Genomic DNA, 14369 nt, shown 5'->3' with positions numbered 1-14369 from the left:
ATAATGGGCATAACAGCACCTCAGGTACCTACACAATTTTTGATATAAATAATGAACCGTATCGAGTGTTTTGTGACTTCAGTTATAAAGGCAACACGGCCGTGACCTCTTGGACGCTGGTACAGTCCTTCAGTCTAAAGAACAAAGATAAATTTGCGACCCCTTTTATAAAAAATAATCCAAGAAATGAGGATAGTTTCTCGTGGGCCGACTATCGACTCTCATACGCACGAATGGCTTATATTCATCAGATTTCTTCCAAATGGAGGATTTCTTGCAACTATGAAAAAGAAGGGGCAGTAATGGGCAGTGATTATGTTCGCGCTCGAACGGGACATGTGCCTCTTTTCAAATTGTTTGATGACAACGACCAAGGTGGCTGTGTCAAGGTAAAAAGTTTTCGGATTCATAATGAAGGTTGCGAAGATTGTGATGCCTACATGGTGCAATCGAATGAGCTACCACTACATTTTGATGGTGATAAAACAAGTAAAGAATGTGGAAAGAATATTTCTGGAATTAAGAGCTGTTCCGGTGAAGAAATGGAGGACAGCTTTGGAAATTACAAATGCGTAAATCCCGTTCACACCTGTTCCTCATCAGAGAATGCAACAACACAAACGTGGTTGGGGAAGACAATACATATTAACTAGACTTCCATTGTAAAGCCTGGTCAAATTGAGTCATATATTAAGTCATATTAGTCGTAAATTGTCATGAACAAGTCATTTTCACCGATGAGAGATAGTCAGGGTGCAAATTTGTCTTTATTTCTGTATTCAAATCGGTTATCAGTTGTTCACTGCTGTACACACATAGAAAATAGAAATATTCACATCACATATCACATCAGCCGCCTTGGCATGTTCACTGACACTCACGAGTTACGACTAAATTAATACCAGGCATAAGATGGTGTTTGTGCACCAGACGAATTTGAATCCTCATGGCGATATATGAGCTAGCACACAAAACACGGGATATTTTCCCCGCAAACACTAGATATATCGTAGACGATTAGGGAATGATTGGAAAATAGGGGGAAGCTAAGGATATGATATAGTTAATGCATGTACATTCACATACCGTAAAAATACAGTAACGCAGATATAAATAATAAATAATGTATGATAAAGTAAATGTACTATTGCTTATAAAGAAGCGTATAAACAAAGTCCATTCCTATTTTTGGCCTCTCTCGACATTTCACCTTCCGATAGTTAAGCAACGCGCAAGAAGATTTTAATAATTAGACCTTAAAAAAAATGCACCTCCAGAACTTAGAATTAACCAAATACAGGGCTTAGGGTAAATAATATACCATGTCTCTAAGAAGACATTATTGTTTTTTGAGAAAAGGCGAGGGAGGAGTTATAATGCGAAACTGTTGCCACATACTAAAATTATTATATATAGACTAAAAAAATAAAAATTAGACTAAAATTACGTATAAGAGGCAGTGTCGTGTCTCAGTTCGCCCCGGTGTCTGACTTTGCCGCGAGTGTAAGAAATGGTAGAAAAAAATTATCTTGGGTAAACTGAAGTGGGTGGGCTTAAGACCCTCAGCCCCCCTCCCTCTCTCCCCGGTGGCAACGTGCCTTTCGTTTGATAAAACAATAAACCGCATTTGTTGTCCTATAAATCTTTTTCCTCCTGTACACTGGTGATATGGCTTCCGCAGGACGACTTTAAAATTCTTTTGTATAGCCGTCTCCTTCGCACCGGTCGACATTTTTTGTTCGGCGGTCTATTTCAAACCCAGAGGCCAGAGCCTCTTCTTCTGACCCAAACCTCTCACACTTAGTACTACTACTCTGTACTAACTGGGTAATTGTTTTTGTTCGCAATATAAACCTTTACATCCTGCGTAATTAATAACAATTAATTTTAGCAAGGAGAACCATTTTAAATGTTTTGTCCTCAGTGTATGTGTGTGACGAGTCTATACCTTTTATTTTCGATTTTCCGTACTCTTTATTACGTTGATAATTTCCTACTGTGTTTTGGTCTAAAAAATGTCTGAACAATATAATACCTTTCTCCACATTGTTAGATCTGCGTCGTCCAGAATCTATATAGTTCTGAGATCAGTTCATGGAGTTCGGGCCGAAATGCCTTATGGGAAAGGAAATGAATTTTTCGTCCTCTTGAAGATTCTGAATCAAAGTTAGAAGTTCTCTCAATATCACGATGGGTTTTGGTGATTTGAAAGCAAAAGCCGGTCAACAGTCCTTAAATAACTACCTTGCTGATAAAAGCTACATTGAAGGGTGAATATTGCCAATAGATATCATCAGATTTTTTAGTTTTTACTGGTGATTTCGTTTTGTGTAATCTGGTGTGTACCAAAGTAATACACGTGTAGGTCATGTCCCCATGTGGCGACATTAACCCCCCCCCCCGCAATTTTTGTACATTTCATCATTTATGTTGCTACAATTGTACAAGGTGTAAAATATTCTCATATGTTTATTATTTTGTATGATTAAAATAATAATTAACACAAAATATCTGAAATTGAAAAAGAAAACGCTATTGTAATTATAGATAATTATAGATAATTATACATAGCTAATTATAACGCTATGTTCTGACAAATGGTCATATGATTGGCCAATTCAGTACTATTCCTTTGTTGTTTTTCAAGATTCAACACTGGAACAATACAATTGACTGTATTACATTAACAAAGTTATACAACCAGATTAAGTTACACAACCTTAAAAAAATGTAGAAATATTGGGTGTTGAATAACTGATAAGTAAAGCTTGTTATATTCATAGGTATGAGCCATCTCAAGCAGATGTTGTAGTTTTCCAAGCTGTTGGTGGTGCACCTTCTGCTGACCTTGCTCATGCTTTGAGATGGTACAATCACATATTATCATATGGCAATGATACTGCCGGTTTTAATGGAGCAAAGAAACCCTTGTCAGCCTATGGTCCTCCTGCAACTGAAGCAAAACCATCAAATGCTGCAGATGATGATGATGATGATGATGACGATGATGATCTTTTTGGGAGTGACAATGAAGAAGAAAAGGTATTTGAAAAGTACAGATTGATTTACTAGTTACTTGTTTCTTGTGTGTTTAATAGTACTGAACAACCAGGAATCATTTGAACATTAGGATAGCTCATATACCATTTCACTAATGGTGGGCTGGGTAGTGATGCAAGCTGGATGGATACCAGCTAAATAAAAAATAGGTATGCAATGCATACATGTGGGTAGCCTCCAAAGCATTGGCAAAGATTTTCAAGTTTTGTTCAATGTCAAATGACAGGCCGCAATAATGGCGGGTAAATCAACTGCATCGGCAAAGGCAAAAATGGGCTAGTTTGCTAGTTGGGTACAGTTATAACAAAGTAGACATAAGAATAATCCATGAAATACCAATGAAATACCATTTCTGCGATTCATTTATCTGAAAGTTTAGGCCAGTTTACACTGATCAGACTGACAAAATTTCGGCTCTGCCCAGTCTCTTGAAATCGTAGATAAACAAACTCGGGAACAGACATGCATCATCGCTCATCGTTTTTTGCGTATAGCATAGTGGTTGGCCCGCGAACGGGCTACCCACAAAAAGTGAATTGTATGGGTACAAGAAAGAATAATGAGTAATTTTAGTGTTGCTATTGCATATTAGTTTTACATGAAATTACTTGTAAAAAACATTATTTTTTAGTTTGATGCTGAGTTTCAAACTTTCGACATACTTTTTTGTGTAATTCTAGGCAGCTGCAGAAAAATTGAAACAAGAACGAATTGCTGCATACAATGAAAAAAAGGCGAAAAGTATTGTTCTTCTAACATTGATATAATATTTCAAAACCATCATGCATGATTGGATTCCCATTGAAAGAGTGTATATTCACAATAGCTTCTGTTGAAAACAGGCTCATTTTATTCCATATTCAAGAAATGTATAACCTTTATGTATGATCATGACATCACACATAAGTTATATGCAAGGACAAGTTTCTCTACATTTTGCCTGGATTAAGGTGTCCTCACTCATGATATAATTGGTTTCAGAGCCTAAAGTTGTTGCAAAATCAAACATCCTACTTGATGTGAAACCTTGGGATGATGAAACAGGTAAAAAGTTGAAAATCTGGACAAATAAGTTATACATACAATTGTTTACAATGATATATGATATGATAACGTACCCCACTGAGTAATGAGATGGAGCATGCTGCAAATAATTATAACTTTAGAAAGCTTTGAAATTATGGAGAAGATTTTTAGCAGAAAAATTGAAACAGTGTTTCTTGAAGCATTTCACTTGCAACGTCCCTTTTTTTCAAAATGGTACATCTACCTCCTCTGTACATCATTTTCCCAGTAAATTTTGATCTGGTAAATATGGCAAAATGATAACAAGAACTTGCTTTAAAACCCTTTGTGAATACTTACAAATGTAAGGCCATATCATATTTGTGAAAAGAATCTCAGAGAGCAGCAAAGTACTGTATTAAATCCGAGGAAAAAGAATTTCAGTTTTGATTATTCCCAATAAGATTAAGATGTTTTGGTTTTCTAACCTTCCATTGTTGAAAGTATGGCTAGCCCTGTAGTCAATCAACCTAGGCTAATTTTATTCCATACAAGAATATAGCTGGAAGTTATTGCAATATATAATTACCTATTAAATTTTTAATTCACTGTCAGGGTATTTCTTTTTTCCTAGACATGGTTGAGGTTGAACGATTGGTTCGAAGCATTAGTAAAGATGGTTTACTGTGGGGTGCAAGCAAACTTGTTCCTCTTGCATATGGAATAAGGAAACTGCAAATATCCTGTGTTGTTGAAGATGACAAAATTAGCACAGATGATCTTGAAGAAGAAATCACCAAGTTTGAAGATCATATACAGTCCATGGATATAGCTGCTTTTAATAAGGTTTAGACAGTGGGATTGGAAATGAATGAGAGAATTTAAAATCAGAATAAATGATAATTAATATTATTGTTGTCTTTGAGTCCATTATTATTTTTAAAGGTTGTTGTGAAGTATATGATATTCTGGTTTTATGCTATGCATCTTGCTAGAATAGTTGCCTGCCATCTTTTCTGTAATCTTGGTATGTCTGTGAGGCCTGTTTTCAAGTTAGGCAGTTCAGTTGAAAAGTTGATTGAAGATATAGTCATATAGATCATAGTTTTTTACTTCATTTATTTACAGTGTTACATAAGACGTTTATGTGTTACATAAGATATTTAGGAGAGATAAAAAAGTTGCACTGGAATAGAAGTCATGGTATTGATTAATAAGAGGTAAGAATATTTTGATAATCTGGCATTAGAGACTTTTAGGTTGTGTTTACTCTGTAGAAGTCATCACTAACATTTTAATCTTGAAACCCATTTCTGTGTGATAACTGAATGTCAACCTGAAGGTATTAATGCTCCTTTTTAAATTAGACCTTGCTCACACACTAGCATTGCAAATGTTGCCTGCTACATTTGCAATAGAATACTACTATTCCTGATGCAAACTGAATACTACAATTCTTGATGCAAACTGAATACTAAATCATACTGATTAGATGGAAAGCCCACAAACTCATTGTTTGTTCGTAATGGCGCAGCATTAAGAATAATAGTTGAAATAATTCGGTGGGGAAAATGTCAAACAGTGAGAAAAATTTTTTTGCATAAAATATTTTACAGTCAAACCAGTGAGTGCCCAGCACCGATTAAATGTTCAACATTAACAAGTGCAATTATATCTTTAAAATAACTCTAGATAATGTTCAATGTCTTCCCCTGTAAATTACTGGTTTTTTGGTGCCTGGTTTGGTGGAAAATAGTTTGGTGGTGGGGCTGTTGGTTGGTTCATGGCCACTGAATATGGAGGAGGGGCGAAGGCATATGAGGCATATGCTGGGTAGCCAGGTACTGCCTGTGAGTTGCCCCCATGTATAGGTGGATGGGAAGGTGGATATGGATTTACAACATGCATTGGGATAACATTGCGTTGAACAATAGTTGTACGTTGTCGATGTTTATATGCTTTGTACCACCAGCAAAAAATTATTCCAACAAATAAACCAAACAAAAGCAATGTCCTATAAAAATGATATTAAATTGCATGTGACCTCATTGCAATGATGTTTGGAAGTATTGATGGGTTTCAACATTAGGAATTCTAATTAGTAATTTAATGAGGCATCAGGCATTCTAAATTAGTTCTATTAATAAACTTATTCCAATAGCTATAGATTAAGGAAATATGAATAATAACATACATAAGACAATAACATACCAAAAATACCAGATGGTGTAAACTTTACGACAACAACCATGGTCACAGCAATACTCAGAGCTTGAGCATCTACATAGTTTAGTAGAATCAAGAGAATTATATGATAAATTACTAATGTAATTGTGAACAGATCAAAAAGGGGGGAAAAACTTGAATTTTTAGATTAAAAGATCTCTCTTTGATTGCGAATCGTCGTAATCGCAATCAGGTTCCTAACATGATAGGATGACCAGATGCATTCCAAGAAAAGGGAACTTTAGAATTACCATGGCTATACAATATCAAGTATAACATGCTGACACCGGTAACCTGCTATACAAAAACATCAGGCCTACTACCCATCTGTCTTTTGCTTAAGCCACTGCAAAGTTGAATCTAATCCAAACACAAGCCTATTTGAGGATTAGTTCATAGCAGCATAACAGCATAGGTACAAATTGTTTCTGCTTTTGGGTTCTGAAATTGTTGTGAACATTGCAAACCAAAAATAGTGAATATATGTATGCAGCTTTGATATGAAGATGCGGTGTGAAAAAAGGATAATAAAAAAATGTAGTACATAAGCAAATATTTAACCCGGAAAACTTGTAGTCATAGCAAATTTTTACTTGTAGTCATAGCAAGTTTTTCTATTCTATTAAGAGAATTGTGCCCAATTTGGGGCAGACTATCTTATTCATTTTGACTTAATGCCCTTGAACACAGTTAAAATACCAGGTCATTTAAAGAGGTAATGTATTTTTAAAGCTTGAAAAAATATTGCATTTACTCTTGAGTAGATTTTTATTAAGATAAAACATCATCTTTCATTTTTTATATGTATTCTCTGACAGGTGTCTTAGTGCCACTTACTTCAATTCAGTATATTTATTTCCATGATCGTGGTAGATTCGACAATTTCTATATGCATAAGCCTATAAACAATAATAAACCTCACTTTTAATTTAAAGAGTTAGGTGAATTAAAATGTCATAAAAGGTGATGATCTAACCTACACCTTTGCAATACCAGTGCAATGATCTTGGAACTGGACTACAGAGGTACACTAGCTGTCAACTGCCAATGGCAAGTCAGCTAGCTACATCTTTAGTTCAGTGGTAAGACAGCTAACTACCTCTGTAGTTCAGTTAACTACCTCTGTAGTTCAGTGGTAAGACAGCTAGCTAGTAGCTACCGCTGTAGCTCAGTGGCAAGGGTGCTAGTTCAATTCCTGTCGGAGGACTGATAGTTTATTTTTCTCATTTTCCACTCAAAATTAAGACCCATAAGCCCTTTAGAAATCATCCTACATCGCGTGTACTGCCATAGAATCTTAACTGACTTACCACTTATATACATATATTAAAACTTTGACTAACATTTCAGTTTAAAAAGAATTATACAATAAAGCAACGTTAGTTATACCGATAAATACCTAAATGATTGAAATTGAATTTCGACAAGGAAGTTTATTCTCTTGGTCATTTATGGCGCTTTTCTAGTGCTTTATGGAATTTGATTGACTACCAAATTGAAATATCCGAATGTTATTATTCTTATTAAACATGATAGGCATTTTACCTGTGCCAAAAAACACACAAGAAGAAAACTTTGAAATGCTTTTGCCATTGTTGACGACTTTATTTCATTATTTATACGCTTTTAGCTCCTTATGAATATTGTCAAAGTTATGAAACAGCTGGACAATGATGAATATTGTTCTTCGGCAGCGTAGTTACCAAAATACCCAAATGAAACTAATGACGACAAAAGAATTGCATCAATAAGGGGGGGGAAACCAATTTCGTCTAATTATAAATTCTAAGAAATTGTACAATAAAAAACGTAGAAATAGAGCAGTAACAAATTGAAAAAGGTTATGAAGAGTAAAAAAGAATAATAAAAAATCGAATTCGCACGGCGCAACTCAGCGAATTTCGAAAAGGGGTGTATATATTGGTGTACAGTAGCGTAGCCAGCCCGACAATTTAGTCATGCTATGCTAATATTTTGGTGTTCATTGACTGTGAAAACAATGAATTTCTAAAGAAATGAATAATGATAATAACATAAAATTTGCATAGCATGACTAAATCGTCAGGCTGGCTACGCCACTGTTGGTGTATATAATTATATATAATATTTCGATTTTTCAGTTCGCAGGGGGGGAAGAGCTCATGCAGTTTCCTAACAAAAAACAATATGGCGGCTTCACGTTTTGGTAATTTGCCTGGAATGGCTGGAAATATTGCCGTTGTTCAACAACAAATGATGTCTCAAAGACCTCAACAGTTTAGTCAAGGTCATTTCCAGGCGGTGAGTGGGTCCGAAATGAATGTTGAAAGGAAGCAATAGTGTAAAGATCGGATGAGTCCGATGAGAGGCGTGGGGGCTAGGGATGATTGTCAAATGGATAAACCACATGATTTTAGCTGAAGATTTTATTGTATTGGTCTTATCAACACTTTAGAGAATATTGAATATGAATGTAAGAAGAATTTTCAGTTTTGCAAAACAAAGTTGACAGTTTCTGTGGACTCTATATATTCTCTAAAGTGTTGATAAGACCAATACAATAAAAATAAAATCTTCAACTAAAATCATGTGGTTTATCCATTATCATTATAATTTAATATTGTGTGGCTAAAATCATGTGGTTCATGTGGCAAAAATCATCTTCTCAAAGTAGCATAGCCATAGCCACAGCCCCCTGACTGGAAAGTGTGCAAATTAGAATTAAAATATAGTTTCTAGTAAGTAGTAAGTTACTGGGAGACATCAGAATTGAAGGCGCTTGATAGCTCGGTTGCACCTATGGTTCTGTGATGCAGCTGTTATGCACTTTGACTACTTTCCACACTGGCACTGCACACCTCCAAGGCTGTTTGAATTAAGGTGTCAGTTTATCATTAGCCGCCCGCATGGGTCTTCATTATATAATTTTTTTCACATTTTTTTAAATATACTCATCAATTTAGTACTACATATAATCAACAAACAGTGCTGTTTTCATTAACTTTAAAATATATAATAGGAATGTACTCGATTAAATAATACTAATTGAAGCAAAGAATGATTTCTGAAACCTGCAAATTAATCCTAATTAAATGAAATTGATAACTATAAATTAATAACTAGTGATTGGCTAAAATGGTTTTCCCTTCTTTAGCGCCCAGCTGGAGCAACACAGCCACCTCAAGCTGCAAGAATGGCGGGTCATCCTTATAACAATGCCGCTGGAACACCTCAGGGAGATGGTCAGAGAAAACGTCCTGATCCCAAATCAAACAGGCGTGTGTAAGTATGAAGCAGGCATGAGTAATGAATATATGTGTTACACAATATGAAAGCCTCCTTCTAAAAGGTGCTAATTTTCTATTCAAGCTTTTTGCAATTGTGTGGCTACAACTGCCCTTTGCTCAAAAGGTTTAGGATCTTGTTATTTTTTCAGACAGATAAACTATCTATAATTCTAATCAAAATAATAAATTGATATTGTTTGCTGTATAACCTTTCAGGTATTACAATGGCCAGCCTTTATTCTCTTTAGAGCCTATTAGTATTACATATTGTGAATATTGCCCATATTGTAAGTATTGCTCTCATCATTAATTAGGAAATACTCTACCTTTATGTGTACAGGAAAAAGAAGAAAGCTGGAGACAAAGTTTTGCCACAACGAGTAAGTGGAATGAACAAACCTCTTTCATACAAAGCAACTAGGCCTTTGGTGGCAAGATTTAAGATTTTTTACATTCTATTTTATTCTTTGGAAATAGTATAGTTCTAAACTTTTTCTAAACTATGTCACAAAATACAGCTTTGAAAAGTTGGCAAATTTGTATCATCTACATAAATTGTTACCACATTTGGTCAGATAATGATTGAATTTTAAACTATGCAAAATTTGCAAACTTTGATTTTGTGGTGCAAACATCCTTACTGTGCATGTTTTTAGGTTCGAGAACTGGTGCCAGAATCCCAAGCGTATATGGATTTATTAGCGTTTGAACGTAAATTGGACTCCACGATAATGAGAAAAAGACTGGATATCCAAGAAGCTTTGAAACGACCAGTTAAAGTACCGTACCATGACTACATACATACTATTATTGCAAATTACACTGATTTACCAGTTCGCAATATTTGTATATAATTCCTCGAAATCTCTTTTTGTATTTAGCAAAAACGCAAATTAAGAGTATTTCTCACCACACATTTTTACGGTGCTCGACCTGATGCAGAGGTATTTCACAGAAATTTTATTTTCTATCGCACATTTTCACAAGTACAAATTAATTCACTGCGTGTTTTCTTAACATTTTAAGCATATATTTTGCCGTTTAAAGTTAAAAAGAAGTGTTATCTGTGGATGCTTTTACCTAAAAGCACAGTCGTAGATATACAATCCACAGTTACTTCGGTCGTTTTTTGCGCATGTTCAGTGTATTTACAGAATTATCCACACATAAAAACGGGCCAGACTCGTATGCTGGTTAATTTGGGCATCCAAAAGTGGTCACCCGTTTTCCTGCTGCGTGTTTTTATACTGTTCGTTTTTTTTTTAGGATGAGGACTCAATTGTACCATCCTGGGAACTTCGTGTAGAAGGAAAGCTTATGGACGACGTACGTGTAGACATGGTTGAAGTGAATATTATATAGGCTTGGCTTGTGTAGATGTACACATATTTTTTATTTGTTCGTAGCAAGGAACAAAACCGGAGGTTGCAAAACCAAAGAGAAAATTTTCATCGTTTTTCCGAAGTTTGGTGATAGAGCTAGACAAAGATCTTTATGGTCCAGATAATCATCTTGTCGAGGTAAATTTCCTGTCATGTTCGAGAACTAATAATTTAAAACAAAATAATCTCCTGATTTCCTTATTACTAGTGGTTTTCACTCCCCGTGCAACTCCCTATCTGCGTTCATATTGCGGTCCATGGCGCACCCACGTTGATTGTGTTTGCATGTTGCTTAATAATACGATGAGCCATAAGGTCCCACAATCAATGAAGCTTCACAGACCGCAATTTGAAACTGGACAAATACACATCTGGGCTGTCTTGTTTTTAACATTTCACAAAGCCTAGAACAAGCCATTTTACAACTGACGATTTCTGAACACTTTTAGTGGCACAGAACAGATAAGACGCAAGAAACGGATGGTTTTCAGGTGAAAAGGCCTGGGGAAGACAAAGTGAAATGTACAATTATGCTTCTATTAGATTACCAACCTGCACAATATAAACTGGATCCTCGTTTGGCTCGGCTACTTGGTATTCACACTCAGACAAGACCAGTTATCATCAATGCTTTATGGCAATATATCAAGGTAAAAATTGATTGCGCTCCTGCTACTGGTAATAAAATTGTATTGCACAACCTATTGAAAAACAAAATTTTGTTTGAAAAGGTTCTCTGTGTAACGTGTAGAGTGTCTTGTCTAAAAAACATCGTTTGAAAAGGTTCTCTTTGAAAAGGTTCTCTCGTTACATACCTTGTTTTTTTCTTTTAGACTCATAGCTTGCAAGATCCTAACGAAAGAGAGTGTATTAATAATGACGTCTACTTTCAACAGGTGAGTCAGTCGGATATGGTTAAGCGGAATAAGATGAATCATTTGTACGTTCGTTAAATGACCAAATTGTCAAACTAAATTGTCAAATTGAACCGCCTCACACGCAAAAGAGATAAGAGATCTCCTATACATACGTTTTCTAAGATTTTTTAAGCTTAAGCTATAGCCGGCTTATGCAGCTAACTAAGAAATATTTGGCATATCACAACACTGGGCATAAATTATATGCACATCCATGAATACACAAATCACCATGCTTACTCAGTTGTTCTAATTTAAATTCGTTTACAGATATTCGAGTGCCCTCGAATGAAATTTAACGAAATTCCCCAACGCCTCAGCGCTTTGCTTTATCCACCAGATCCAATTGTGATTAGACATTTAATCAGGTAAATGACTCGTCACTGTAATTAATTAATGTGAATGAAAATGGTAACTTTTGGTGGAACAGTTACAGCACAAGAAGTTATTTCTATGCATAGTTAAATTTCCGTGTTTGTATGGCCTGATCCAAACAAGTGCTTCGACCAATAAGAACACGCGTTATATACATGTTACATTGTATTTTATAAAGTAGGTTGAACAGGCTCCACTGATGCCAGGTTTTTTTGTAATTACCTTCACTGTATTATTCTCGCCATTTTGCAGCAAAGGGGAAAAGAAGACGACATGTTATGACATCGACGTCGAAGTGGTAAGTCAGTTTATGAATTAGGGTTTGCGAATTAACTGTGCAAAGCCTAGAGTGACAAAAAGTCACCCTACCCGCTCCCCCACCTCCTTGTTGCACTTTCATTGTTGGAGCTTGGAAACCGGAGATGCCAAACTTGAGATTTGAATAGTTACAAAGTAAACTACCTTATTCAGTATTTTGCATTTATTTTTGCTGCATATGTTAGGATGACACGCTTAAATCTCAGATGCAATCGTTTCTTCTCTCCACCGCAAGCCAACAAGAAATAACCAACTTGGATACTAAGGTATAAATACCGGACTAAAAAAAGGCTTATATCGATGGGTATGGGACCAAATAAATCTAAAGATCAAAACAGGGGACTTAATGCGTTTGTGACAATTCTATTATTCTTCGGACCTATAAAAGAGATGTGTTGCTTCCAATGAATTTTTATATACTGCAGCTGACTTGCTAATTTCAGATTCACGAAACTGTCGAAACGATCAATCAACTTAAAGTTAGTAGAGAGTTCTTTTTAGGATTTGCACAAGGACCTCAGGTGAGAATACATGTTGTGCTAGTTGCACGTAAGAAAAGCCAAGACATTCATGATTCACGCAGTGGTTGAACGTGTAAATCTTGGGATATGTCCATGCTTTTGGGAATAAAGTAAACTTATTTCTATGTTCTTCGCGTTTATTCTTGCTTAGGAGTTCATTAGCAAGTGGGTAACGTCACAGAATAGGGATTTGAAGGTAATTTAGGAACTTGTGTATTATATACAATTCACAAAAGCACTTTCAAAATTTGCATCACTCAAAGTTTACGAGAAATAAAAATATTACAACTGGTAAGATAAGAATCACTGGGAACTTATACGAAATCTGCTTTTCTTATGATAGTATGGTGAGCATAAATGTGGTGAGCTTTGACCTTTTTGATGTTTCAGATTATGACCGATGTTGTTGGAAATCCGGAGGAAGAACGTCGTGCAGATTTCTATTATCTTCCTTGGTCACAAGAAGCTGTGTGTCGTTATTTCTATACCAAGGTAACATACTATACTGTGCATCCACTTGCTTTTGACATACAAGTGAAGTTTTCTAGATTGGTTGGTTGAGACTAACAATGAAGTACCCTAGCTTGTGCAAGTGCACAGAAATGTGTTTTGTTCATTTAACCTGATTATGTTACGTGGTTTGTCACTGTAGGTGCAGCAGAAACGGGCAGAATTAGAGCAAGCTCTTGGTATAAGAAATACATAGATTGTCATGCAAGTTGGATTCAATGACAACAGACACGACTTTATGTATTATATGTACGTACAACAGGCAACAGACTTTGGCATCATGTATTATATGTACGTACACACGGTAGTACTACAGAACATTAAAACTCTTTTTTGCATACAGAACATTATTGAAGGGAATGCGTTGTATTGATGTTTACCTATGCGTTGTATTCATTCCAATATTTCCTGAAACCTTGATTCATTTACAATCTGAAAGATTAGCTAGAAAAATCTTTTGTTAAATAAACGTTACTATTCTTGTATTGAATGGCTATATAGTTTCTTCATAATTTTTCTTGTGCAAAAGTAATTTGGTAAATTTTGTCCCATATTGGCATAGCATCACTGCCCTGAATACCATGGACATTGTGGGATAGGGGCGGTATGTGTTGACAAAATGTGATCATAGAGGATGTTTAAAGGTATGATCTTATGACTGTACAAAATGGTTTCCAGACAGAGTGGTTTTGTTTTGTGATTCAAAGTTCAACTTCGAACTTTTGGAGCTAATAGAAATTGTTGTTAAGCTTTACTTAGATAGGTTTTACTCTGCTTTTATAACTCAAC

General features: G+C 35.5%; 2 protein-coding genes and 1 long non-coding RNA gene across 3 annotated transcripts; 2 read left to right on the top strand and 1 right to left on the bottom strand.

Moving 5' to 3' along the window:
• Positions 1-2136: 2136 nt before the first annotated feature.
• Positions 2137-4952, top strand: LOC114540711 (elongation factor 1-beta-like). Its single transcript, XM_028560837.1, has 5 exons — positions 2137-2270; positions 2784-3042; positions 3741-3801; positions 4042-4104; positions 4700-4952. The coding sequence occupies exons 1-5, from the start codon at positions 2191-2193 to the stop codon at positions 4915-4917; spliced, it is 681 nt and encodes a 226-aa protein (XP_028416638.1). The 5' UTR covers positions 2137-2190; the 3' UTR covers positions 4918-4952.
• A 210-nt stretch (positions 4953-5162) lies between these two features.
• LOC114540712 lies at positions 5163-8007 on the bottom strand. Its single transcript, XR_003689098.1, has 4 exons — positions 7837-8007; positions 7129-7190; positions 6277-6345; positions 5163-6079 (listed from the first exon to the last, which is right to left on the bottom strand). It is a non-coding gene; the product is annotated as an uncharacterized LOC114540712 (long non-coding RNA).
• A 441-nt stretch (positions 8008-8448) lies between these two features.
• LOC114540702 (SWI/SNF-related matrix-associated actin-dependent regulator of chromatin subfamily D member 1-like) lies at positions 8449-14048 on the top strand. The gene is made up of 16 exons (XM_028560828.1): positions 8449-8571; positions 9425-9552; positions 9898-9937; positions 10214-10336; positions 10439-10501; positions 10824-10883; positions 10964-11077; positions 11389-11589; positions 11773-11835; positions 12127-12224; positions 12484-12529; positions 12735-12815; positions 12993-13070; positions 13222-13266; positions 13461-13562; positions 13723-14048. The coding sequence occupies exons 1-16, from the start codon at positions 8458-8460 to the stop codon at positions 13774-13776; spliced, it is 1410 nt and encodes a 469-aa protein (XP_028416629.1). The 5' UTR covers positions 8449-8457; the 3' UTR covers positions 13777-14048.
• Positions 14049-14369: the final 321 nt, after the last annotated feature.

This window comes from Dendronephthya gigantea, unplaced genomic scaffold, assembly GCF_004324835.1.
Source record: "Dendronephthya gigantea isolate DGI-Jeju-01 unplaced genomic scaffold, DenGig_1.0 000248F, whole genome shotgun sequence".
NCBI lineage: Eukaryota > Metazoa > Cnidaria > Anthozoa > Malacalcyonacea > Nephtheidae > Dendronephthya > Dendronephthya gigantea.
The sequence above is the reverse complement of the archived record's forward strand: the minus strand, read 5'-3'. Positions and strand labels throughout refer to the sequence as shown.